General features: G+C 42.2%; 1 protein-coding gene across 3 annotated transcripts; it reads left to right on the top strand.

The window, feature by feature from the left end:
- On the top strand, positions 1 to 27,733 carry TMEM65 (transmembrane protein 65). Of its 3 annotated transcripts, none has more exons than XM_015856277.2 (8): positions 1 to 478; positions 2,943 to 3,182; positions 17,518 to 17,562; positions 18,999 to 19,066; positions 20,894 to 20,948; positions 22,099 to 22,141; positions 23,100 to 23,205; positions 24,449 to 27,733. In XM_015856277.2, the coding sequence occupies exons 1-8, from the start codon at positions 145 to 147 to the stop codon at positions 24,542 to 24,544; spliced, it is 987 nt and encodes a 328-aa protein (XP_015711763.1). In that variant the 5' UTR covers positions 1 to 144; the 3' UTR covers positions 24,545 to 27,733. The 3 variants fall into 3 exon arrangements, with proteins under 3 accessions (XP_015711763.1, XP_015711764.1, XP_015711765.1); XM_015856278.2 differs by lacking the exon at positions 2,943 to 3,182 and adding an exon at positions 6,509 to 6,589 and having other exon boundaries at positions 6 to 478; XM_015856279.2 differs by lacking the exon at positions 2,943 to 3,182 and having other exon boundaries at positions 10 to 478.

The following is a 27,733-nucleotide window of genomic DNA, read 5'->3' as shown; positions in this document are numbered from 1 at the left end:
AGCGGCGCCGCCGCCGCTGGCGGGAGCGGCCGCGGGGCGGTGACTGGGGCGCTTCCCCGGCCCCGAGCGGCGCGTCCGTCCCGCAGCCCCTGAGTCCGCGGCGGCCGTTCGTGGCGGCCCGAGCGCCGCGCCTTCCCCTGCCCCATGTCGGCGTGGCTCGGCCGGGCGGCGCTGCTGCTGGGGCGGCCGGGGGGCCCCGCCGCGTCCTCCTCCGCCTCCCGCCTGGGCTCGCTGCGGGGCCCGCCGCGCTGCTGCTGCCGCCGCCGCCTGGGCTCGCTGCGGGGCGGCGCCGACGGGCTGCTGCCGGCTCGGGGAGCGCAGCCCGGGCGGGCGCTGGGGACGCACCCCAAGAAGGAGCCGATGGAGGCGCTGAACACGGCGCAGGGGGCCCGAGACTTCATCTACAGCCTGCACTCCACCGAGCGGAGCTGCCTGCTGCGGGAGCTGCACCGCTTCGAGTCCATCGCCATCGCACAAGGTGAGCGGAGCCCGGCTCACAGCGGGGCCGGGCCCTGCGCGCCTGCTGACCCCGGGGACGCGTTGGGAGCGGGCGGGGAGCAGCCTCGCCCCGGCGGGTGGGAGGACCGGGCCGGGCCGGGCTGCGGGCACCGCTGTGTGCACAACTTCTCCCCCATGTGCTCGGCTGCTCAGCGGGAGTTTCCAAAAGCTGTGGGTGGCCATTTTTCAGACCGGGAGAAGGAACGTGCGGCTGCTCTGAAATCCTCCCGCTGCTCGTGCAGCGCTGAGCTGGTTTCAGAGCGCTGAGGGTGAGCTGTGCTGCTGCTCCTGAAGCTCATTCATGAATGGCGCTGCCCTGCCTGGGAGCGGGTCCTTCTTACACAGCTGTGTGTGCTGGGGGAGGTCTTTGAGTGCAGTGCTGTTCAACGCCAATTCTGTAATTCACACCGATGTATTATTATCATTATTATTTGATCCCAAACCTTCTTTCCAGCTTTGCGCTTTCCCTTCAACGAATCAAAAACCTGACCAAGCCAAATCACATTAATTACAGCCTCAGGACTTCTGGATTGTGTGCCTTATAGCTGAGGTGACAGTGGGCACCCCAGAGCACTGTGCTCTGATCTAGGCCTCCTTGTGACTTTGGACATAGAGTGCCCTTGGAAAGGGCATTTCTGTGGCTCCTCGTTGCTCTTTGCCTTAAGGAAACCGCACAGTGGGCAGAAATCAGCTCAGGGGTCAATTATAGAGTGCTGCCTTCGTGAAGAAGCAGTACATTTCAGCTCTGTTTGCTTTACACTTGCATGTAAACACAGGAGCAAGAGCATGTCACCAAATCAGTTCCTTTTAGGAGTGTAAATTGGCTCTGTTTGTTTTCCAGCCTAGTTAGGAAGAGTGCTTTAAGCTCTATGTTGTCCCTAACTTCCAAATACTAACAACTAACACTCTTTCTAAAGGTCCTTTATAGCATTTATTAGGGTTTTTGTGCTGGTTTCTCTCTTGGCACTTAGGGCTCAGGTGAAAGCGGGCTGCTTGCTGTGCTTCTGGATCTGGAGGATCGCACTGTGGTTATTGCATGTGTTTCAGTGTGGTGTCTCAAGGTCTATACAGAGGTAATTCAGCACATGCCCCTATTAAGTACCTTGTTGCTTGATTGCTGCTACCCGCAGTGTGAAAATCCATTTCTGTACAATACTGTGGTTTGTCTGATCACTTCAGATTTGGAAAACGGTTACAGAAGCGTTTGTTTAAAGACACAACTAAGTACAACCTTATTAGTAAACTGCAGATCTGTTTCATAGTGAGAACTGCAGTTAGTGCCAGAAGCGGTGATATTTATCTCACTACAGAGAGTTATTCAGCAGAAGCTCAGTTCAGTGCTCTGTGGTCCCGCAGGTTGCTCCAGGTGTAGTAATGCCATCGGACCGCGGTCCGCACAGTCAGGTTATTTGACCTGCCCGGCTGGGAACTTGATTTGTTTGAAAATAACTTTTTCCTTTATTCAGCTCTTTCATTATTTATTCCTTTGTTATTTCTAGAAAGTCTTTTGAATAAAAATTAGGGGAAGAAAAGTCTCAAAGCCATAATGTGCATCTCCTGTATGTTCCTTCATGTTCTAGAGAACTGAAACTGCGTTAAAGGGAGAGGAGGGGAAACAGCGCAGGAATCATTGAGTGCAGGTAAAATAGGAGCTCTGCGTTCTTTAGAGGTACAGACAGAGCATGGAGTTGAAGTGCATGTATTGGAGCTGTGCTAGGCTAAGGAGGGAAGGGAGCTAATGTCAGAGGGTTGGCATTGAATTCAGACATGATGTGAAGAAGGGCAGCAGTTCACCAGCTATTTGATGTTCATCGTTGCTGACTGCACCAGGCAGTGACAGAAGCAGACAGAACGAATAGAAGGGCTGCACTGGGAAGAAAACAATACGATTCCTGGGCTGGATGATGATGACCTGTACTTCACATAATTATGGTGACACTTTGAATGCTTGCTGTTGCTTGATGTTAGTACGGGGGGGGGATTGTGTCCCACTTTGCAAATACTTCCATCATCTCCAATCAACTGTAATCACTTCTGATTTTTACAATCAACCAGTTGAATGTAGATAAGGTGATTTGGTCGATCTGTTTCTGCTCAGTCTTTTCATCCCTTTGCAGCATGCAGGAGATTGAAGCAGTGGATGCTTTAGATCAGCTTGTTAGTTTGCTGTTGATTTTCAATGAGGTGTGATCCAAATGCAGCCTTCTCGTTTACCTCCCTATCTAAGGAAGTTCCTCTGTCCTGTGTCAGTCAGAAAATCAGTCTTTCCTCAGTCATGAAATGCACATGCAGTTTTATTGCTCTGTGCACTTGAGCTTGTTATGTGCCTGTGATCCTTTTGTACTTATAGAAAGCGAGGTAGTAGTCCATACCCTTCTTAATGTGGTTCTTATTGGGTTACGTTTTGACCTTCTACCTTCACTACCTCTTCTGTGCCCTAACAGACCCCATAACAGCTCGGGCAAGCTGTCAGCAATATGGGGAGACCTGGGCACGTCAAGAACCCAGTGGGGCCTGTTCCTCAGCCCATTCACAGGCCTGCCACCAGAAGGAAGCAGTTCCATCAGCTAATTGCCCTAGCACGAAATATGACAGGACACACTACCTGTGGCCTCCGCTAATGGCAGAGGCTGCGGGGAAACCCGGCTGCTGCCCTCGCTGCTGCACTGAAGGATGGTCCTCAGGTAGGTGAGCTGTAGCCATTAAGTTAGCTGGGTCCCCAATGCTTTGATACTTAATGCCTTTGTTTGCCCTGTAGTCACATAACTGTAGGTAGGGAGAGGTTTGTGGCGTAGAAGGGTTCCTTGCCATCACACCGTCCCCATCTTACAGGACGCTTCCATCTGGATGCTCATTGCTTCCAGGTGCTGAGCGCGGGCAGTGGGTTTAAAATGTAGCTGGCAGAGAGCAGCTGCAGGGTGTTGTTATTAACAAGCGCTGGAGTGGTTCTGTTTGCTGTAATGCTTTGGTCAGAGGACCGCATTGATCTGTGAGCTTGCAGTGAAGGGTGGCTGTAGAGCTGTGCTCACTTGGAAACCCTAGTTAAAATAACAGGAGGCTTTTGCATAGGAGTAGCTGGGGGAAGGATATGAAACTGAATGTCAAGAGTGGTTTAATGCTTCTGACCTTCTGTATTTGTATTCTGTTATAAATGGAGGGGGGTTAGAAAGAAGGAATAGGGTTTATGCTCAGGTTTTCTGCCTTTGGTGTTGATCGTATATTAGAAAACGATTCATCAAAGTGCTTTAGAAGCAGCACAGCAAACCTGGTAACCAGGAGGAAGGAGGTTTCGGTAGCTCAGGTAAGAAAGAACCATACGGCAGATGTGCTGAGTGTGCTGTTGTCATCTGTGCTGGCTTCAAACCTTCTCGGTCCAGAATGTAACACTTTTCCATTAATAATACTAACACAGTGCCTATGTAGGGACTCTCAGAAATCTCCCATTGTGATCATGAATGTGTTATTTCTTCATCCTTGCTGCAGAGATGGGAAACATCCTGTTAGAACTATGTGCAGTTCTTTCAGAGCACCGAGTTACCTTTCATTATGTGAAATGTTAACTTAATAAATTCCTTAGTAAATGTAATAGCTTGGGTTTTTTTTTTTTTGCTTGCTGATGCTGTATTACCTGGAAAACATGCCAAAACTTGATGGTGGTTTGTCAGCTGGATTTTGCTGGCTTTGGGAATTGAAGTGTCTGTGTAGATTCTGTATGAAGGCACTGGCATGCGGTGCTCTACGTGGTTTAGCAAACAATCTGGCCAGACTGGTACGTCTGATTGAAAAAAGTTCCTAATTCCAAGTTAGTGTGTCATGGCTTTGTGAAAATGTAGCGCTGTGAGTGAAGGGCAGTGCTCTGTCTGCGCAATTGATCTGACTGCTGAGGTGTGATCGTTATGAGGGTAGTGTGAACTTACAGTTAGTGCTGGGCACAATCTCACTTCGGTATCAGAAGCATCATCTCTGCTTTATAATCTATAGTTGGAGCTCAGGTGCCTCTACTACAACAACTCATGTGGGGAAGTGAATTTGGAAGACTGCAAATATCCTGAGAGACAAATATTTAACCAAAGTTCCTTAGACACATCAAACATGATCTATTATGAAAACAATTCCCTTTTTTTGTGTGTTGAGTCAGACACACCGTGCTATTAAAAATAAACCAGTTATCTGCCTGGGAACCACCCGGATCTTAGTGCCTCATTTTGGTACAGCTTAACCTATGTTAACACAACAAAGCATCGTTTGAGGTCTGATGGATCTGTGGGGGGACCAGCCTTGCACACTGACTGACAGGCACAGTGGCATCCAAGGGGGGTGGTTCTCTACAGCCCAATGGATGTGGGTGAGCTGAGCTGCTTATGAAGACAGATATCTACCTGCAGTGACCTAGGTCAAGAAGTGGGCTTTTAGCTTTGGTGTTTGATTGTGATTCTAGAAGGTGGTCTAGAAGCGCACCATCCCTTTATCCTTGTTGTCCATCACAGCTACACCACGGCAATAGCTGGGCTCACTGCTGAGTCTAAAATACCCCGTGATGAAAGAAATAATGTGGTTCGAGTGGAAACAGATATTACTTCTCTTTTTGGCTTCTGAAATTCTATTTTTTTCTTTTTTCCCCCCTCCCAAACCATTTGGTGAAGGCAGAGTACAGGAGGAGGAGCGCTGAACCAACTGCTTCTTGTTTATTATTGCTTATTCTTTAATGCCTGCAGATGGAATCGTTCTGTTTGCATACATTGGTCATCTGTGTAATGCGAAACATTTTGTTACCTGCCACAAACTAGTAACAAAAAACTCATCATCCCAGATGTCAATTACTGCTAATATTAAATCTGTTTGCTTGAAACTGATGCCGTTTTGCTTGCAGATAGAGAGCAGCGAGGCAATTCTGAGTTGGATCGTTTCTCTAGTTGCTCTGACACTATTTTTCTTCAGACTCGCTGAGGAGAAGAGAGAAATAACAAGCTGCAGTCAGCCCCTTCGCTGTCATGTGCTGCTGTATCTACAGTGTTCAGCGTCTAAATCCATGGTGGATTTCCCAGCCTGAGTGTGGAAGGGCAGAGCTCTGCGAGCTGGGATGGAGCTGAGCCCCGGGGAGCTGTGCCAGGCTCTGTGGGGAGCTCAGTGGGCACGTGCCTGACTGGGGAGGAGAACCTGCAGCTGCCACTGAGGAAATGAGAGGCAGTTCCAGTTCCTTTTATCCCCAGATTGAGTTCTCACTTGTGAAATGTAGCTAATTTTTCTTCAGATTCTTATGTCCTCTCTCACGAATCTGGTTGCCCAGTACCAGAAAAGGCAAAGTGCTTGTGAAGATACCTGCTGCACAGTTTACCTCAGCTGAGGGATTTGATCCAGCTGAAATCCGATTAGAAGCTGTGCTGTTTCCCAAGAAACTTTTCAAGGGTGAAATTGCATTTATCAAAACAAACCAGCTCAAACACACCCCCAAAGTGCAAAACAGCAAACACATGAATGAAACCTCACCTCTAAGATGTACTCTGGGCCATTAGGAGATTTATTACTTCTATTCTTCATTTTAGCACTATCGTGTGGCATTTGTCAATCTGACATTTCCGGAAGCTTTATTACATTTAATGCTTATGATTTATTGTACTTCCTTTTTTTTCCTAGTAGCAGAAGAACTGTGAACTCAAGTAGCTGAGGACAGTTTGCATTTTTCATTACGTTGTCATCTCAGTCACCATGTAGTATGTTATGGAACTTGTCAGCTGTGTAGCAAATGTTTCATGAAACTTTAACTTAGAATGAATTTAACGATTCTCTTCTCCTATATTAAAGCTCTGTGTTTAAGTGCGGAAACACAGCCACGTGTTTTTGCAGAGCAAAGCCAGCAAGCGTTCAAGATCAAGCCGCAATGTGTGTAAGACCTAGAGAAACTCGCTCTCCTGGTTTACGCAGGTTCCCTCCTTGCTGGCAGACGCTCCGGGATTGACGGGAAGGTTTTCCAGCAGTGACTTACTGCCATCTTGCTTTTGCAAACTTTTAGCATCCAGATACCCCAAACCACTGGTACCACTTGAGAAGCGAGCAAACGAAGTAGTGTCACCAGAGCCGAGCAGTACTGATGGTACAGTAAAAAGCTAAAAACTACAAGTGTGTTACTAAGATGTGGCATTGCATACAGCCAGCAGGCTGCTTGTGTGACAGACTTTGTGCTTGCTTGTTTTGATGCAGTTGGCATGTATTGCTACAACAACTAAGTGCTCAGGTTTGGCTTATTTATATTAATATAAATTTTGGACTTCAGTATGTTTAATATGATTACAGTGACTCCGGTCTCAGAATTATGTGGTTCCCATAGTTCTTTTCCATTTGCTGTAATTAATGCTCTAGGAAGGTGAGATTTGAGAAGATTGTCCAAAGGAAAACTTAGCTCTCTTTCAGAAAGATCACTTAAAATGCAACTTTTACTTGCTAAACAGCTCAAACCCTTTGGTGATGAGTTATCTTTCCAGGTGTATCCTGTGAACACAGGTTCTGATTTGGTGTATAGCCCATATTAGAAGAACATGACATCCATTCTGAAAGAATTTGCTTAAAGCTTAGCCACGCAACTAAAAGCTCTTGTATTATAAAAAGATAAAGTAAATGGAAAAGCTGAGATAAGTGGATCATGCAAACAGTAATTAAGGAAGCCGTTGTGGATTTCCTTAATGTGGTTTAATTTTTGCTGATAAAGAAATGGTTCAGACTGGAAGAAGCTGAATGTGTGTGTGAGTTGTTTTGTGCCACCACCTGCTCCTTTCCTTCCTCCCTCCTTAAATTGTCGTGGCACTGTTTCAGAAACTGGAAAGTAAATGTTCTTCTTGTCGTTGGTTGTTGGTTTTTTATTTGATCATTACAAATGACTTTAGCTTTAGCTTTTGGCAGATCCAGCGTGTCACTTTTTTTAACCTGCAGGTTTATCTCTAAAAAGGGGCAAGTGGAAGCTTGGGAAGAGCACAGTGTTACCTGTTTGAATATGGGGCACTTGGTGGCAGCTCACCTTCCACCTTAAAATAGTCGTTAGGAGCAAGTGGCTTCTTTTGTTTTCTCTCTTGCTGCTTTTACTCAGCGACAAAAGCTTTGTTCAACCTCCTTTCTAAATTCTTGGTAGCTCTTAAGGGTGTTGTTGCGTGTACTTGAATTTGCAGAGCAGTTGCTTTGGAAAGGACTTTCCTGTGTCCGTGCCAGGTATGAGGCATTTCCAGAGTTAAGTCCTGCCTCTCCATGTGGATGCAGTCACAGTTGAAGGCTCCTGCTTGACCTGGGGGAAGGACACAGTCTTAGAAAAACCTTTTCATTTCTAAACCATAAAAAAAAAAAAAAGAAATTGAGAGGCTTTTACAGGGAGAGCAGCTGAGGGGAAGCAGTGCTGCGGGTGTCAGCAGGGGCCAGGTTTTGGTCCCTGGACTCACTTCTCACATAGTCCAGAACCTGGCAGCTGGACACTAGTGAGTCTTCCCAGACCTTCTGAGGGGCCTCAGGGCTTGATTGGGAGGGGATGCAAGAAATGGTGAGTGATTCTCATCTGTGCCACAGAAATCTTCCTGCTTCTTGGTGTATGCGAAGTTCTGTTGCTGTACAGCTCTATATTTTCTTCACATCCAAATACTTACTGGGAACAGATAATGTTCCATTTCACCCTGCTGTGGTTTTACTTGGAAATAGCATTGATTTCAAGTTACTTTTACTGTGAAAATAACTTCGAATCATTTGCTCTCTGTAGCTTTTGGCTGTATGCAGTGATCCATCCCTTCCTTAATGCTGGACAGTATAACATTATGTTCAGAGTGCAGGTCATTGCAGTATATTATGCCATTTTTCATGGCAAACAGAGTAAGCAGAAATTGTTCTACCGCCTTAGTTGAGTTTCATGGAAGACTGGAGAGAATGGAACTAACTGATGACTTTACCAGCTGCTCCTTTACGTACAATTAGCTTCAAGATTCACATTCCAAATAATTATTTCATTAAATCCCAACAGTGGGCTGACTTTGTTTTTTTAACAGAGCTCAAGTAGAGATACAGTGTCCCAAATGTGAACAAACCTCAGTTCAAGAATAAGAGACTAAACTCAATATCTTGTGTTTTTTTTACCAGTGGCTGCATTGTCTAAATGTCTAAATTGGCTAAATTCCATGCTGGCTACAGTCATTTTCTCTAGGTCTGGCTGTGTTGGTGGCTGAGGACAAGTACTAAGCAAAGGGCAAGTCCTCTGATCAAGAAGGAATTTAGGAACATAAGGGGAAAAATAACCAAATCACTCCTTGCAGCAGCAAAGTGAATGGACCTCAGCATCCATCTTATTTTCTCCTGGGAAGTGCCAGTGAGGACTTCCTGCCTCAAGCTGGAGTAACTCTCGTCCTTCCAGCAGCTGTGTCCCTGACAGCACATTAAGGAGACTTGTACTAGTGAGAAAACGGTTGGTTTTTAGTCTTCTTGAGTACTTGTAACGACATTGGAGAGCACTATTGTCTTCATATTCCCCTGACCTCTTGTATATAGGTAGGTAGCAGTCTCTCTTCCCCTTCCTCTGCTGTCTCTTCAGGGTTGCTCCTCCCAGGATTGCTGGCTGCTGAAGCCCTTCCCCATCCTCCCTGCAGGAGGAGAGGCTACATAACACTGCTGAATTTGGAACAGCACATGGGAACAAGGAGAAGGAATGATGCCAGAGGCATTCATGCCTCATCATATAGCATGAAACAGATAGGAGGAGCATAAATGTGATCCAGCTCTCTAGCAAGCCTTGGCATTACTGATATGTCAATGATAGCAATTCATAGTAGAGGCTGCTTTCCTCTGCCAGGAGGAAGACTGTGAAACTGATGGCTTATTTCCTTGCATGTGGAAAATGGGCTTGTTCTGTGTGCAAAATTCCTTAAGGATTCGGCTGTGGTCTTATGTTCATAATTAATAATTATCAAGCAGATTAGCAGGTGGAAGATGCAACTTCAGCACTTACAGGAGTTTGCTGTTTTATTACAGTTGAAATTGTTAAAAGAAAAGGTTAGAAAAAGTGGGCAAAGTTGAAATATATAGTAAAATCAGGTTGCCATTAGCTAGTTTCAAGGGAAAGCTGAACAGCATTGGGAATAGACAGATGGATCTGATTGGTGGTACTTCATGAAGCGCGAATCCCAGCACAGCTTTAGAGGGAGATTGTGTGCACAGCTCTGCCTCGTAGTGGTGTCACTTGGGCTGAGTTAGCTCTGCTGCTGGGAGCTGCATATGTGCACTTGGAACGGGGCTGGTTTAATCCTCCGGGGCAAAGGCTGATGGTGATTGAAGTCTGCAGAAACACTACCCGGGAGAAAAAATCCCTCTTATTTTTTCTTAAATATTTCAAGCAATTGCCTTTAAGTCAGCGAGTGCTGTTCTTATAGGCTACTGAGCTTTACTCCTCCTTCGTTGTCGTTTCCTTACTTATGACTTCCTTTACGTAACCAACAATCTTAGACATGTCGGATCACTCTCATGAATATAGTAAATAAAATTTTTGTTAGGACTTAAAAATCATGTGCAGAAGAAATAACAGAATCAGGGGGCTGTGCGGCAACCCAGCAGATACTCTGTACTCTTATCCTATAAAAGCCAATATAAAGTGTTTTGGGACTCTCTGTAAACTGTATTTTGTCTGTTTTCACACTGTGCAGCACTCAGTGCTGCAGCTGTTTGCCAAAGAGCTGATGCTGCAGCTTGGTTTTTGCCCATGTACAGTCAGGTACACAGGAAGGAGGCACCCAGGTGCTGAATGCACAGGGCTGCCTTCAGCAGTAGGTTAAGAATAGGTTAATTGCTACCGTGTTTCATATTTATTGAACACTTAATATACAGAGGTAGCTGTTACCCGGGAGTAATTTATGGCTGGAATTGATGTTGTCAGCAGTTTCTTTCAGTGCTTTTTTTCTTTTTGCTGATAGGTATCAGAGGTTTCTGATGGCTATCAAAGGTTTCTTAAGGACTTCTGAGGAGCTCGTAGTTTTTTTTCTACTGCCACAACACAGTGAAAAGTCATTGGTAGCGTGTTTATTTGTTGTGAGTCTGTAACTGAGTGAATGCTGCCTGTTTTTCTGTCTGCTCTCCCTCTCTTGTTCTGGGTAGCTGCTTTAATTCTGAGATAGATGAAAAGCAAGAAAATCTGAATGCATTTAAAGGGATTTCAGAGAGACTCTTACAGTCTTTGTGCTGCAGGCTGTCCTTTGGCAAAGAATGAGGTTCACCAACAGGCTGATGCATGGTGATATGTGATAATAGCGGTTTCTTCCATCTTCTGTAAATATGATTATCTGAAAAGAGGGAAAAATCATCCCACCAAGCCCACCAGACTAACAGCTTGTGTCCTGCCCTGCTGTATATGGTGGGGGCTGTTGCTTGGATGCTGCTGTCTATAGGACCTCGGGTGCTGATGCTGTGGGTACCAGGTGCTGTGGAAGTGCTGCTGTTGCCAGCCTTGGATTTGTTCCAATGGTGAGCATTGCTCTGCATTTCTCTGAGTACCAACCAAGGAGATTTTTCTGTTTTCAAGACCCCTGTGTACTGAAAAAGGCAAAAGCCAGCACTCCTTGCCTGAGAATAGCAGTAACAGTGGATACCTTGGAAAAACAAGTATGTGGTAACATGGAGCTGATCTGCTGCTGCTGCTTGTATGGGGCACAGGCCCCCATCACTGGGATGCTGTGGTGGTGCTGGGGCAGAGGAGTGCTGCCCTGGTCCCCTGGTGCACTATAGGCTGACGGCAATCACTTGCCTACCTGGGAGGGGTAGGATGGAATAAACTCATCTCTCAACTCCTCAGATCTTGTTTCTAGTCCAGGAACTGGGGAAGCATCATTAAATAAAGGACCTCATAGTTATGCCTGTATCTCTGTGGGTATTTCATGAGCACACGCTGCTTGGGAGACACAACAGTGATGCCTCATGCTCCTTTTTTACAAGGTCACAAAAGCCCTGCACTAGATTGAATCTTTGGCTGCGCTTAGGGCTGTGATAACCGCTGTTAACAAATCTTCTGTGGTATCCCACAGAACAGTTCTGCTTATCCTCTGAAGTGAAACCGCTACGAAGGATATCTTAAAACTGATAGCACATAGATGCTCTGATCTTTTTGCTGGTTCTGTGCTGTTATTGAGCTGCTTCTCTGCTCAGCTGAAAACCGGTGAAGTAATGGATGGATGCTTTACCTGAAACCAGAGAGGCACAAGAATAAAACAAAGCTGGCCGAGAAGCCAGAACATCACCTCACGGTTAGGGGGGTATATTTGGGTTAGTTTAATTCCACTCTAATGTTGAAGTATTTATCCAGTGTTTTTCTGCTGTTGCTGGTGGAAGTGTTAATAATGCTAGGGGAAGAATTTGCTGTGCAACTGAGAGCTGTCCCTCCATTAGCCCCATTGAAGTCCCTGAGTTTTGACACGGGGTGGGGAGAGAAAAACCCAACCTCCATTTGGAATGATGGGTGTTATGTTTCTGCAAATGAATTTGCCTTTCTGTGGCAAAGAACTGTGACTCTCTGGATGGCTCGCTGCAGTTGGGATTTGCTACAAAAGCTTGTTTCTTGGCAGCATTCTTGTCCCTCCTTATGTTTTTACTATTCTTTGTTAAATAATATATAATATAATTCTGTTGTGCACAGATCAGTATACCATGTTATTGTTCGTATCCACACTCCAGCAGTGATACATCCCACGTTTCTGGTACTTCTGTACAAACACTTGAGCTGTTTTTCTTTTCCATTTCTCTCCAGAATGTTCATCCTTATCCTGCATCTCTATTACAAACTGGAAGCCCTTTCTACCTAGTCATCATTTTAGCTGGTTTTCCTCCTTGAATCTTGAGGCAGGCATCTTATTTCACATATTTTGCTGCTGTGGTTTGAGAAATTATAAAGCAAAGAGTATTTTGTTATGAACCTGCTGGAGTGGAAATGAAAGACTGAACTGGAATTGATAAGAGCTGATAGTTAAGGGCAGGAATAAATGTCTCAGTGATGAAGGTAGTGTTGGGTTTCTGGGTATCTGTTGCCATTTTATGCTCCCCTTTAGATGTAGTGACAGGATTTCCACCTTATATCTGTGCTTTGTTAAACATCTTTAGAATGGTAAGGTGTTTGGGAAGGCTAAAGGGAATGAATTGCATTCTCCCACTGTTTGGTGATGAATGTCCTGCAAGCACTGGAGTTCAAGCTGAAACAAAGTTCTGTGGTACTTATACCTGTACTGTCCAGTATTTGATGGGCAGTAATGTACATTTCTGTTGCTAAATGTGTCAGTTGTGCTGATGGCAGCACTCTGCAGGCTCCGTTCAGCACACACTCTGCTGGATAGAGCAGTGGTTTCAAATAAATGTCATCATCTCTTCTTCTCCTTCCAGGTATTCGGGGGGAGATGAAACATGATTCCTGTGTGATTTTCTGCAGCGTTAGGGGGATGTAGATTGGCCTTTAATGCCCGTGGTGCCATATGTGCATGCTTGTTTGGACACGGTTATCTTCTTGCAGGTAGTAGAGGAAAATAGTTCATGTCCTCTGTTATCTCTTAGTGCTTTGCTCAACTTTTGTAGTGTGCATGTGACTGAGCTGGCTAACAGCAGAATGTATATTTAGCACTGCACGAGTCAGCATCCTTTCATGCCTTAATTGCTGTAGTAACAGGAAACCATTTGTGAGTTACAACAAATGATGGAGATTCTTTTTCTCCCTCTGGTGTCAACTTTTGGATTGTTGTTTCTTACTGGAGTATTATGAGCATCCAATTGAGAATCCCTACTTTCAGTAGAAGAATGCCTTGTGGTGAGACTGTTAGAGCTCTCAATGATTAATATTTTTTGCATTCCTCCCTCGTACCACCTTCATTCATCTTAAAAAACAGGTCACAGTTTGAACTATAAAGCGCTTCATAGATTTGTCTTAGATTTAATGGTGCCCAGCTGTAGCACATTCCTTCATAGAGCAGCCCAGGCCACGGTGCCTGCTGTGTCCTGCCCGTAGGTGGCTGACAGATTGTGCTGTAAGACTTTATTGCAGTGCTAGCTGCGGTTTCAATGTTATGTTAACGCTACGCGCCTTTAGGCCTGCAGGTTGCCTTGTATTCCACATCTTAAAAGATAGATAACTCATAAACCTATGCTAATGCTTTTAACAGACTGAAAAAATAATCCCCCTGTAATGAGATTGAGGCTTTTGTCAGTGGAGAATAATAATAATAATCTTACAACTAAATTGCAGGTACTGTCTTGGTTTAAATTGGCTACAATTGATAGAGTTGATTTAAGCTGTTGGATTTGGGCCGTGTTGTGGGTAAGTGATATTACTTACGTCGTCAGATTTATATTCCCCCTCTGGTTCTGTTTAAAAATAAAGTATTTATTTAGCAAAAAGGTGATACTGTAAAAATGAAAAAGGATTTTAGTACACATTTAAAGTGTTTTAATTCCTTTTCTTACTCAGCAGGCTTGCTAATTCAGGACTTGTGACCTGCATGGCACTTGACCCTTGGTTTATAACTTAATTTAGGGTAATGAATGTCAATTTGAAAAAGCAGCGTTACTTATTCAGCCGTTTCATTTTATTCCTTCTGTGCTGACGTGAATTCTGATGGCTGTTTCACTGAGCGATACAGAATGAGCTGCCCAATGGCTGCCCTGAATTTCAGGACTGGATGCTTCTGTGCTTTGGGTTTGGGCTTTTTCTCTCCCCAGCCGTGTACATTCCGCGCTGTTGAATTCTGCCCAAAATTCAGTTGTTGAAAATGGGCTTTGTGCTCGCAGTGTTTTTTCCCTGATGTACAACAGCTGAAGGGCATATTTCCTCAGCTGAGCTCTCCAAAGACTTTTTTCCTCTTTTTGCCCAGCCTTGAAAGCAGCTCTCAATAAATGCATTGTGAAATGCTTTCCGGAATAGGGTTTGCTAGAATTGCTTTTTCTTATTTTTTGTATTGCTTGAAAACATTTTATTAGTTCTTTATGAGACACGTTCAGCTGGTGCCTTCACATTGTGCAGAGTTTGAAAGTATGTTGCTCTTAAAGAGGCGGTATTGGAAGTGATATTGGCTTTGATGCCAACAAACATTTATTTTCGTGTACTTTATTTCTTAGTAAAAACAAGTTCTTAAGGTCACAGCAGGAAGATGTTACCTATGCAAGAGCTCCCGAGGTGCCTCCCTCCTCAAAATGGGTATTTAGCAGGAATCCTATGGAAACAGATTATGCTGATGAAGAGATTTTCACCCTGCTTCCCTTCAGCCTGCGCTGGCTCAGCTCTGCTCCTTCCCTAAGTATTGTCACCCAGCTTCCCTCCTGCTCAGAGCATCCCCAGACAGTCCCTGTTTGTGTTCTGAGGGAGGAGACTTGTGTCATTTGTAGTTAATGTGAGTGTTAAATTTCCATTATTCATGGCTTTACGGATTGATTTACTTCTTTCTCTCCCCAAACAATTGTCCTCAGCTCCTCCTTCTGGTAATAAGATTCTGAAATAAATTATGCACTGTATTTTGGCTGTTTAATAGCTTTCCGACTACACCAGAGAGAATGTAATTATGTAGACTGCCATGTGATATCAAGCTCAGATGAGATCAATGGTAGTTAAGTCCACAAGCCTGATGTTCAAGAGCTCTGTACAACTTGATAAACCAAATAATTTTTCATCTTCTGTATCAGTACCCCAAATCGATAGAGTGATTTGTGACAATAGAGATGGTGAAGGATCTAGAGGAGTCGAGCGGGGGGGAAGTGTGAGGAGCAGCTGAGGGCCCTGTGTGTGCTCAGCCTGGAGCAGAGGAGCTGATGGAGGCCTGATGGCGGCTGCAGCTCCTCAGAGGGAGCGGAGGGGCAGCGCTGAGCTCTGTGTGACAGTGACAGGGCCAGAGGGAACAGCATGGAGCTGTGCCAGGGGAGGGAGGGTGGGGGTCAGGGAAAGGGGCTGCACCAGAGGGCGGTGGGCATGGAACGGGCTGCACAGGGCAGTGGGCACAGCCTTCGTGCCATTGCCTGTGTCTGGAGGGCAGCCTCAGGACAGGAAGCACACTGGTCATCGTAATGGCTTCCCATGGGAGCAGAAAGGGAAGCAGCCTGTGAACTCCTGTGCTGGAATTCTGCACTTTGGGATTTTGTCCTTACCCAGCATTCAGAAGGATGAAAAGAGAGGACATGAGGGAAGCTTTAACAGAAATGTGAGGACCATGGCTTTGCTTTCCTGGCCACCCTTGAGGGTTCAGGAGCTCTGGGGAGCAGTGACCTTCAGTAAACCTCTTGTTTTCACAGTGCCTCTGACTTTAGCAAACGTACTAAGAATTGCTTTTATTTTCCTGTTCTCTGAAAAAAGCTTCTGAAATGGCAGCAGTGATTTCTACAGAACCTGCTCATTCCATGCTCCTGTAGATGCTTGTCTACCCTGTATGGATGGCGTGAGGCCAGTTCTAGCCAGGTGCAGAAGTTTGTGTTGGAAAAACAGGTCCCATCCTTCCTGACCAACAGCTGAGATTTGTAGCATGGCTTTTTCTGACTGTGGGACTCTAGTGCTGCATGCAGCATGTACATGTTCTTTCAGGGATCCCTGCTGGTACCCACAAGCAGCTCCTTGGGCCTGTCTCCACCCTGAGCTTCCCATGGTGTTCTCTGGGGGAAGGAAACTTCTATGAGTTTTCCTAGTCTACAGGTTTGCTTTTCTCCCTTGTCTGTTAGATCCAAGTGGCTGTGAGGCTTGGATAGTTTGCAGCTTATGCAGATGGAAGTAGCTCTTCAGCAGCTTGTTTGGAGTTCATGAAAGGCAGGTCCTTCTGGACCAGTCTAATCTCCTTCTATCATCAGGTGACTTGCTTGGTGGATGAAGGAAAGGCTGTTGATGTAGTCTACCTTCAGCAAAGCTTTTGACACTGTGTTTCTTCCTGGAATATTCCTGGAAATATTTTCCTGGAATATTCCTGGAAGTATTTTCCTGGAATAGCTTGCTGCCCATGTGGACTGATACAGTCTTTGCTGGGTATAGAACTGGCTGGAGGCCCAGGGAGTGGAGGTGAGTAGAGTTAAATCCAGCTGGTGGCTGGTCATGGGTGGTGTTCCACAGGAGTCCATGCTGAGGCCTGTCCTGTTTAAAATCTTTGTCAATGATTTGGATGAGGGAATCAAGTGCACTTGATTGCAGATGACACCAGGATGGCAGGAAATTTTTAACCTTTTCTGAAGAAGTTACTAATCAAAGGCAACTTGTCAGAAGCTCAGGGCCCATTATGCTGGAAGCTGTTGAAGCATTACATCTTAGAAGAGGAGGCATATACTTAAAATCTACACGTGGGGTAGGGGCGAGCTGGAAGGTTGCTTGTTTTCTCTCCCTTGTCCCCAGATGTGTGCAGTGAAGCAGAGCTGTGAGTGCCGCATTCTGTGCACCACTTCAGCTGCACAGTGTTAGCTTCCTTTGGGCAACTTGAGGAATGATGTTCTTCTAAGCTCTGTGGTTTAAGTCCACAATACCTCAAACATTCATAGCATGAGTGACCAAAGTGGATTTGTTATTGCCAAAATCAGTGTTCTCAAATGCTGTAGTGTTTTTTGTTTGTTTTCTCATACTAGCTGTGAAATTCCGCCTGCTCTCAGAACAGAGACGGTAACATTTTCTTTTTGCAGATGGGAGGAACGAAGCTTTTCTGCTGCATGCTTGGAGTACCCTTGAAAACCAATACTAAAATAGAGTTCCTTTTAGATTGTTATTATTTTTAACTAACTTCAGTGTTTGGTTTTTTTTTCCTAATTTATTTGTTTAATCCTGCAATAGAGATGCCTTCTCATAGTGGGCTGTTTTGATGTGTGTTGCTACTTGGCATAGTCAGTTACAAATGCTAGTTTAATCTTGTAATGCCAGTTGAGAAGATTTTTTGGCTTATATCATAGTACCTATTATAAAAATAACAAAAATGTAACAGAGCTACTTTTTGTCTGCTACTAAATTGGTGAATGCTTTATAATATATTAAACTGAGTATGTGATGAACTAGCTAACTTTTTCATTTCCTTTTGACTCCTCTAGAGAAGCTGGAGGTTGCACCACCATCTCCAGGACAACTGAGACATGGTAAAACAAGAGTATTTGCTGGGTGTGGTTCAATGCTGTGCAGTCTTTGTGTTTGAGTTGCTTTGTCTTTTTCCTACAAGCCATTGGTCTGTTCTCATCCCCAAACTACTGCAGAGTAGAAGAAAACCAAAGCAAGCACCTACAGCGCTTTATTTCATAACACCTCATCTGGTGAGAGAATTCTGTGCCATTTAATGAAAGTAGGACAGAAAGCCCAAACAAAAGAGCACTGTTCAAAGCCAGCAGCAAAGGCTGTTAGTGTAAGCCAGCCTGCATTGCTGCTGTAAAACCTTGACAATTTTTGTTTTCTTTTTAAGCTTAAAACTACCAACTTGCTTTGAGTTGCATAGGTGTTAAATAAACTGATGCTGGGGCTAAATTATACAGAAATTGGAATTAGATTTGGTCTTCTTTATAAAATCATGTGTTCTTTTCAAATTCTGATTTCTCTTCCAAGTCATTTTATTTTTATGACTTCAAATTCTGTCAGAGAGCAAATGCATTTAGTCAGATATTTTCTAATTGGAGGTATTTACGCATATATACACACACACACACACACACACATATATATATAGTATGATCATATAGATATATGGTATGTGTATATATATATGGTGTGTGTGTGTATATATATATACGTATATATATATATGTAAATTTCCCCTTTATATACTCCATTGATTCTAAAATTCTGTCAGCTTCACTGCGAATCCATGTGCTTAGAATCATATCTCTGAGCACCACATCCAGAGATGTTACAGCCAGGTACACACGTCTTGAAAGCCTTTGCCATCTATTTGTGTGCTTTCTTTGCTGGTAGCTTTTTGGGGCTTTTTGTCCTGCTGTTTAAAAAAAGGAATAGTTCATACATTCCATGCTTTAGCCTTTTATGTGTACGTTTAAGACAGTATATATGTTATTAAAGGGTTGTTAATGAAGACCATATGTGTTCAAATACCTGAGCATGAAATGTTGTGTGTGACATCAGTTTTTGTGGTAATGGATTCATGATATTTTTGAGAAGTAAACCCAGAGGAGAGCCCAGCTGGTTTCTTTTCACTTGTTTGTGAAGTTCATGCCCTCTTCATCCTTCCCTCATGTTTGCATCTCTGAAAGTTTATGAAATGTGATTATTGATCCTATCTGAAATGGGGGAAAAACTAAATAGCTGCATTTTTAATTTAAAAAAAAAAAAAAAAAGTGAAAATAACTGATTTTTCTAAGCTGTCTAGTCAAGTTGTTTGTCTTCGGTGCTGTATTTAGTATGCCAGCAGCTGGAGACAGTGCTGTGCAAATACATGCCCATCTTCATAGAGGGATTTCCAGTGTGTTGCCTTTGTTTCTCTTAAAGGTGGTATTAAACTCACATTTCAGTTGTTTGTGTGTACTGGTGCATCCTTATAAATATGATCTCTTTGTTACTTATTTTTTAGTGTTCGTCCACAATGCATTACCTTTTGTAGGGTTTGGATTTTTGGATAACGCAATTATGATTGCTGCGGTAAGTTCATTCTTTAATTCCCTTATCAAGCCAATATTATTTATTTTGTATTAAATGAGAGTTTCAGGAAGACTCTTTCCCCTCTGTATCAACTCAACTAGTTTCTGCTCTCAATTTTTCCATTAAAATTTCTGTGCTCTTTTTTGACTTTGCAGAATACATTGTTAGTGTTGATGCTCATTTGTACTGATGTAGCACGGTGTTGCTGAGTAATGAATGTTCTTTAAATATTTTCATTTATTTGGAAAATGAAGTGGGATGGTGAAACAGGAAGATAATTCAAGACCAAAGATGCTGTTTCTTGGGTGGAATTATAATTGACAGTGTAATATTAATCAGGAGATGATTCAGGCAGGATGGGACCTCAGGAGTCAGTAGGTCTCTAGTGTTGCTCTTGCTTTGGACCCTTTTGGAGTCTTGATTCTAAAGTTGTGCTCAAAGTGGGATCGGCTGAAAGGTCAGACCAAGATGTTATAGTTTTATTAGGTGGAGTCTTGAAAAACTCTAAGGGCAGAGACTGCAGCCATCTGGCTGCCTCTTCCAATCCCTGACTATATTTATTGTGAAAAACAATTTCATATCCTGCACAACATCCCTGAATTTAAATTGGAGAGACATAAGTGTGACAGATGGGCCACTTGGTAAGGAATTGATTGGATAATTGCACTCAGAGTTGTGGTCAGTGGCTTGATGCGCAGGTGGGGGCCAGTGACAAGAAGTATTTTTCAGGGGTTGGCTTTGAGATTGGTGCTATTTAACATCTTTGCTAGTGGTACAGGCAGTGGGATTGAGCGCATCTTCAGTAAGTTTGTTGGCAGCATCAAGCTTTGTGGTGCAATTGATGTTCTGGAATGAAGAGATGCCATCCAGAAGGGACCCTGACAAGTTAGAGAGGTGGACCTGTGTGAGCAACATGAAGTTCAACAAGGCCAAGTGCATGATCCTGCATCAGGATTAGTGCAGTCTCAAGCACAGAGAGCAGACCTGATGAGGAGGATTCAGAGGGTGTTGGTGGATGAAAAACTCAGTGTGAGCTGGCAGACCTAAAAGGCTGTTGGGAAGTATAGTGATAGAACAAAAGTTTTGAACTGGAGGAAGGTAGTTTTAGATTATACATAAGGAAGTAATTATATATTATATATATATATATATATATATGTATAAATAAAGGAAGTAATTCTTTACTTAGAAATGGTAATGCACCAGAACAGATTGCCAAGGGAAACTGTGGGTGCCCCATCCTGGGATGTAGGTGCTCTAGGCCAGGTTAAATGGGACTTTGAGGATACCTTACCTGTGGCAGGGGATTTGGAACTAGATGGTGTTTAAGGTCCATTGCAACCAATACAATTCTGTCATTCTGTTCCATCTGGAACATCTCTTGTTTTGAAGTAGACCCCTTGTCTCTTACCCTCCTGCCACACGTTGCTGTTTCATCCTACAGCTCCATGTGATTTTGCATTTCCTTATCTGAAAACAAAGGAGATATGACACTACATTTTATCTGCTTGCTCAGTGTTTCTGGAAGTTTGCTTTCAGAGTTATGTTAAGAATTAGAGTGGAGGAAATGGTGTGCAGAAATGGAGATTACTGTTTTAGCCATTAGGTTGCCATTATGAGGTAATGTAAAATATTAAAAGTAGCTGAAGAAGCTTCTTGTTGTAGGGGATGATACGTATGCTTATAAGAGTAATGCATATCTTTTAGATGTAATGTCCATTTGTCCTTTCAATTTTAACATAAGCAGTAAGTGATACTTTACCAATCGAATTAGTATCATCTCTTTTAAATCTTTTCTATCAAATAATGAGAACTCTTATTTTTCAGGGAACCCAAATAGAGTTGTCAATTGGAGTTGTCTTAGGAATCTCAACCATGGCAGGCAAGTAATAAAAATGGAGTATGCATAGACTGATATGACACATCCCTGTATTTTGGACTAAAAGTAGGCTATGGGGCTTGAAATGGCTCCTCTTTCGTCTTGAAGCAGCAGTCTTTCATAATAAATAAGAGTGTGTTCTATTTGCAGAAATAAGATTTCAGTTCAAATACATCCTGAAATTCTTGGACTTTGTTTGTTTTAATCTAAAAGTCCAAATCCTGGGTCACTTAGGAAAGGATGGGAAAATATGTTTGAATTTCTGTAATGGAACTGCTTTAAAATTCTCCAAGATCTAATATTAATGTACCTATTTGCAAGCGGTTGTTTGCTTGCAGTGCTAAGTGGAGATCGATGTTTGATGTCCCTCTGCTGTGTTGTCCACTGTTCTCAGTGATTTTCCTGCCTCTACGTAAGGCGCAGAAGCAGCTTTAGTCTGCAGCGCTTTGCCAGAACTAATGAGCTCTGCTTCACTGCTTCTGTGCCTCGGCAGTGTAGGAGAAAAAACTGCTCATGATCACACCAGCTGCAGGTGCAGCATTGCTTGAAAGCACACAGATAGCTTGGATGGAAGTTTTACACCAGAACTAGTTAATCTTCTGGAAATCTGCAGTACTCCATTGCAATGAAATACAGTCACAAGCAAATGTATATTAATAAGACCTGCTGTGAAACCATGTATTTTAAACATGTAACTTTAAAGTGTTGCATATTCAATTGCATATAATATTTATTAACTGCCACAGTGTGTGGAAATGATCCCTGCTTGCTGAACAGAGCTGTATATGCTCTATTTCCAGTGCTTCTGTGCCTCTTGAGGCACTGCAGGGCTTTCTTGGTGTCCAGGGTTAGCTGAGTGAAGCTCAGCTGTATGTGGCTGTTGTTGACTCTGATCTTAAAAGTTTTTATGCCAATTTCCGGTCATCTTTTTGTGAAGTCTTCATGTAAGCTGAGGAAAAATGTCACTATTCTGCTGCTGTTAGTTCAGGTTGTAATGAAGTCGGAAGATAAGCTCAAACATAAAATTACTTGTAGTTTTTTCTGTGGCATGGACTGATAAGAGCTGGGGCCGTAGCAGTGGGTGTGGGAGGACGTTGGTTGTTTTTATTCGGTGTTAATATTTTGGCTTCTTCTTCCCTCTCATCATCACCAGCTGCTGCTTTGGGAAACCTTGTTTCAGATTTAGCTGGACTGGGGTAGGTCTGAATTTAAGAATGTTTTGTACTCCTTTGTAACCAGTGTTGGTGCTGCTCAACTAAAACATGCAAACTGTTGAAATTGTGTTGTTTTTTTTTGTTTTTATTGGTGTGGGTGTTTCCTTGTTTGTTTTTTGTTTTCCTTTCCTAGCTTGAGAGTTGTCCTTCAGTAAACCACATGACATTTGATTATATTATTGAGGCCAAAACTGCAGTGCTGTGGTTTTGAAACAGAGGTTTGAAACAAATAACTTCCTATTGCATACTGTATATTCAAGTGATAACACTGGGGTTTGGAATTGGTGTTATAGCATGATTGAGTGGTGCTATGACAGAATATTTCCTCCTCAGGTTTTCAGATCTGTGAATATAACAAAACGTGTCCTTCTGAGCTACAGCAAGAACTGCAAATATAGGTGTTACATCTGAGAATAAGGGAATAGCTTCAGATCTTGGTGTTCCTATTTGCTGCCAGTAACTCAGTATTTTATTCTGTTGGATATAAGCAGATGCATTTCACTTTTTAAAGGGAAATTTCTGAGTAGATGCTAAAAGCAAAGCTATTTCTTTCATTTTCCCTCTAATTTTTTCTTCTGCAAATAAAACAGCTTATTACAGAAAAGGGTGAATGGTGTGCAACAGGTTTCTTGCAAAGGTTACTTGCAAGCTGTTGTAATGTACAGTAACATTAAAGCCAGTCTTGTCTTACTGCTTAAAGAACTTCTGGAAATACTGCATAAGAAAATTAATAGATTTACATTGATTGCATTGATTAATTGATTTACATTGATTACATTGAAGTGTTAGAAATTTGAATACTTTCCTGTATTTACCTCACCAAGGCTTTATCAGTGTGCTGAAGGAAAAGCTATTTTCAGTGCTTCAGGTAGTTCAAAATCCTCTCCAAAAGACACTTCTATATCCCTAATAATTTGTTCATGGTTTCTAATTTTTCCAGTCTTGCAGGTTATGTAGAAGCTTTGGCTTCACGGCTGGGTCTCTCAATCCCTGATCTGACGCCTAAACAAGCTGACATGTGGCAAACACGTCTTAGTGCACACTTGGTAAGTAACCTGCAAGTGGCCTTTGTGGGGATCCTTTTTGTTTAAACTAATGCATGATAGTTCCTTTTGTCACCTTTGCCATTAAATACTTCATAGCTACCAACACTATGAACATTTGCTGGAAGGTTTGGCTGTGAGCCTGTATCAGTATCAGCAGAGTAGATTGTCTGGGGCTTTGGCATTTTTTGTACACAACAAGCCACAGGTGGCTGGTAGTATGGATGATCATCTGAGTAAACCTTAGCATTTAACAGTATTCACTGCTTGGGTTTACCATAACTTCTACAATTCTAGGGCGCTCACTTTTTCAGATGAATTTTCAGGACAATAACTTCATGAACATCGAAACATTTGAGGCAGTCCCACTTCACCAGTGACAGCATTAGTTTATTTTGATTAAAGAAATGAATTATTAGAAACATAGTAAGGAAGGAAGGAATTCTTTCACTTTGCCAGAACAAAAGTTCATGTGGGGAAAATCACTAAGCAGATTTGAGGGAATAGAGATAACGCTTTCTCAATAAAAGTTAGGGAAAAAGTCTACTTCTAAAAGGCATTGAGCAGGGAAGAAGTGGTGTATTGTCAGTGGGCTGCCTTCTAGCCTGTCCAACATACAAGCTTTTTTACTGGAAGCTGTGTCTGTGGCATGAGTGACATTCTATGACAGTTTGTTCACAGCACTTTTCTGTGTGAAGAGTTCTAAATATCTTAGTCTCTATGTTAGCACTTCTTTCCTGTCTTTTTATTACTTATTGCTGTATGAAGTTTCTCAACGCTATTCATTTGCTGCTGGTGACGTGTCTTCAGATACTGTTTTTAATTTCTTTCCTCCTCTTTTGACTTTATGTAGGTAAATTGTGAAACCTTTTCCAGTTATTTATTTTTTGTCTTCAACTTTTGCCTTTACAAACTGTGACGTTGCTCACTTCTGACCTTGATGATAATTTGTATTACTGTATCTCAGCAAATTCTTGCAGTTGCGCCTTAATTTTGTTTAGCCTTCCCCATCTTCCTGGCCATCATGCTAACCCTTTGAATCTTGAGCTCCTCGCTTATTTGTCATGTGTGCATCTCTTCATAGGTCATTCCTTTTCTCTATATTTAGAATTGTCTTTTATCACATAGGATTATTTTTTAGCACATTTTTAGAACAAAATGTCCACTTTCTTGATTTTGTTGGTACTACACACAAATAAGTAATAACTGATCAATGAGAAACTTATTTTTTTCCCTCTTTCTCTAGGGTAAAGCTATTGGAGTGACCATTGGCTGCATTTTAGGAATGTTTCCTTTGTTGTTCTTTGGCGATGAGGAAGAAAAACTGGAAGAAAAAAATTAAAAGTTTTTACAAGACGTATACAGATGTAAACTAATGTACCTCAATTACTCAATTATGCTGTCAATATTTAGGAATTAACAGACAGTAAAAATGCATAGACTTGGGAACAAAACCTTCCGCATGTCATTTTATGGAAACACTAATTTATTGTGGCTTTGTTGTGTTCAGTACTTCTTTTTATAAGATACCATTTAGCTTTCTATTTAATGTACATTTTTGAAGTGTTTTCACTTATGGCAAATGATGTTTACCACTTCCCCTTTTGACATTATTATTTAACAGATTACTTTAATAGTCCACCCTGGGTGACAGTAACACTTTTGAGTTGCGTATTGGTTGCTTAACAGATGTAATTGCATGACAAAAAATTGACAGCTGTTCATCAGGTCCTTCAATGCAGATTATTAAGGAGGTCAGTTACGAGTGATTTAAAGCCCCTCACTTCACAAGAAGGCTGAGTGCCTCTCACCGACTCTTATTTTGTGCTGCCTTTATATCAGATATTGCAGTGATCAGCAGCAATATAATTTGCACTCTTTAAAATTCTGTATCTCTGAATTGTCACCTGAGGTGATCATTTCAATGCCCTGACAAGGTAAGTGGTTGCAGTATAATATCCTTTCCAAGTTCATCTCTAGTGGTGTCTTAACACAGCCTTCTGTATTTTCATATTAATGTCTGCTTTTCCTTTTTTCTTCCTTGTAAACAATAATATGAGAATTCAGTTGAGAGCTCCTTAAGCTTATCTTCCTGAGTTTTTCATGTATTGTCAAAGAATTCAGATTTCCTAATTCAAAAACTCATTTTCTTTCTTGAAAAAAGTTCTCTTCAGAATAAAGTGTGAATGGCTAATGGGGGCTGACAAGGCTGGGGAGCCTTTCAAGATATGAATGAGCATTGGCGCCACAAGTTTGTGATGGGTGGCTCAAAGGAAGCAATAAGATATGAATATGCTGTCAGTCTGGATTAGAGGACCTGGTTTGCAGATTATAACGTCGTATTTATGGTTAAACTTTTTTTTTGCTGTGAGACTTCTGGGAAAAAAAAAGACAAAAAAAAAAGACTTGAGGCCTTCTTCCTGTTCCTGCCTTTTATTTTTGCAGTCTTATTTGATGTATTATAGATCTGACAGTGCAGTCACATGTAACTGTGCTTTTTTTATATGTTCATAAATTATAATTACACTTATCAAGAGAATTTCAGGATCCGACTTGCCAAATAACAATGCTAAACTGATAACTATTTGTTAAAGAGGGGCTTTCTTACCTCTTTCAGTACCATTTGGAAACGACATTAAAAAGAGGCACAGCCAAGGCACTTTGAAAGTTCTGTCACTGGAATTGTTAGCACTTCTGAAACCAAGAAATAAATGGTTTAAAAGAAAATTCCATCCCATGATTTTTATTTGCTACACAAAGTCTTACTGTAACATGTGTATGTTTTACAGAGCTCACTGCTTATCTCTTGGCCATCAATCTGTCTTCTCTGTTCCAATTTCTAGAAGCCCCTTAAACAGCAGTACTGAAACTCTGACACCAACCTTTAATAAAGGTCACAGTGATATATCTCTGTGTGAGAAGCAGGCTCTGAAAACTCCAAGTGAGTAGGCCTGGTAGCATACACTGTCTTTTGTGTGTTAAACTAATCCTGACCAAGCTGTCAAACTGAAAGACATCTCAGCTAGGCAAGAGTAACACTAAATCATTAAATGCAGAGGTGTTCTGGCTTTGCGTTTTCAAAATGGGAGGCTTTTCTTTAAAACAAAAGGAAAACAAAGATGGTCCTGTTAGAAAATAACGCACTTCCCAATAGTGGGTTTATGGTATGTCAGTAATAAGGTTTTTTTGCTTGTATTTTTTTATTTCATTTAATTTTACTCTTTTAGATGTTCTCACGTTTGCCTTGCCTTAAGCTCTGACTTTTCTCCCTCCGTACTTCTGTTTCTGGTGTGTTTCTAGAAAAACTGTATGTATTTCCTATTTTATTTTTTATTTTTAATTGAAATACACATTAAAGCAATTTTGTGTAACTTTTTTGTAATTTTTTTTTTATTTTTAAATGAGAATTCCAATGGTGTTTCCCATTGCAATACTGGCATCTTCATTGGAATCTTTCAGGGGTGACCAAACCTCTTTCTTTGCTGTCATTCTAACTGGAACAGTAATTTCATCACTCTTTCTCAAAGGTCTTAAGAATAATCAGAAGGCTGTCAGCTCTTGTGGTAGCATTCTTTTCATAATGACAGCAGGGAAGTTCACGTGCTATTATTTAATGGTTTGTGCTTGTAAATTGATGACATTCTATTTCTGTATGTCAAACTACTGTACTTCAACCAATGCCTTTAAGGAGAGTTGATGAATTAAGATACCGTCAATGGAATCAGTTGCGTGTCATCTTGGTATCTATTCAGCTGACCACACAAATGTGGGGGGTGACTCATGATAAGAAACCTTGAGCGTTTCAGTTGGTTGTATGTTATAATCAAGGTGGTTTTTTGGGTTTCATTATTTGATATAAATGAAAACTCGTGATTTGAGAAACAATGGCTCAGAAGGTTGAGAGAAGGTGCTTGTTGGGGCCAAGGTGCAACCCTGAATACAGTAGAGGTGGTTTTGCTTTGCCTGTGGGATCCACTTTTTTTGGTGGATGTGTAATGTTCATGTTAGGTAGAAGATCTGTGCCTGATCCTAAGATGTTTCCTGATAATGACAGATTTTTTTGTTTCCCAGTGTTTATAGTTGACAGTAATCCCCATTGCTCTGATCGCTGTCTTAAAGATATGTAACTGAAAAAACAGAGCAATAACAAAAGTCTCTTCTTTCTTTCCTGTTGTTTTCTCCTTCCTTAATGAAAGGAAATCACTCAGAGTTACTGAGCAGCTTTAGTATTACTCTGTTTTTACTCTGTTGAGCTTGTCCTGAGTTAACAGGAGTTTTTCTTGTTAAAGGGCTGGTTGACATGAAATTGTGTTTATTTTAAAATACTGTATTTTATTGTAACTTAAAATGTAAGTGTATTTTCATTTTTACTGTATGTTATCCCTAGGGAGAAAAGAACGTGCATCTGGTAATGTGGTTACCTGGTTCGACTTGCTGATATTTTCTCATTCATGTACTTTTACATAAATTATTTGAATTCAGAAAACGTGTTTTGTATTGTCTTTAATTAAATTGCCAAACTTTCTGTAAA

This window comes from Coturnix japonica, chromosome 2 (genome assembly GCF_001577835.2).
Source record: "Coturnix japonica isolate 7356 chromosome 2, Coturnix japonica 2.1, whole genome shotgun sequence".
Classification (NCBI taxonomy): domain Eukaryota; kingdom Metazoa; phylum Chordata; class Aves; order Galliformes; family Phasianidae; genus Coturnix; species Coturnix japonica.
The sequence above is the reverse complement of the archived record's forward strand: the minus strand, read 5'-3'. Positions and strand labels throughout refer to the sequence as shown.

Bases quoted from the DNA above. Each gene is read 5' to 3' on its own strand.
- TMEM65 (XM_015856277.2), top strand. From the start codon at position 145: ATGTCGGCGTGGCTCGGCCGGGCGGCGCTGCTGCTGGGGCGGCCGGGG. The intron at 19,067-20,893 runs GTAAGTTCATTC...CTTATTTTTCAG, and splicing joins ACGCAATTATGATTGCTGCG to GGAACCCAAATAGAGTTGTC. The intron at 22,142-23,099 runs GTAGGTCTGAAT...TAATTTTTCCAG, and splicing joins TCAGATTTAGCTGGACTGGG to TCTTGCAGGTTATGTAGAAG.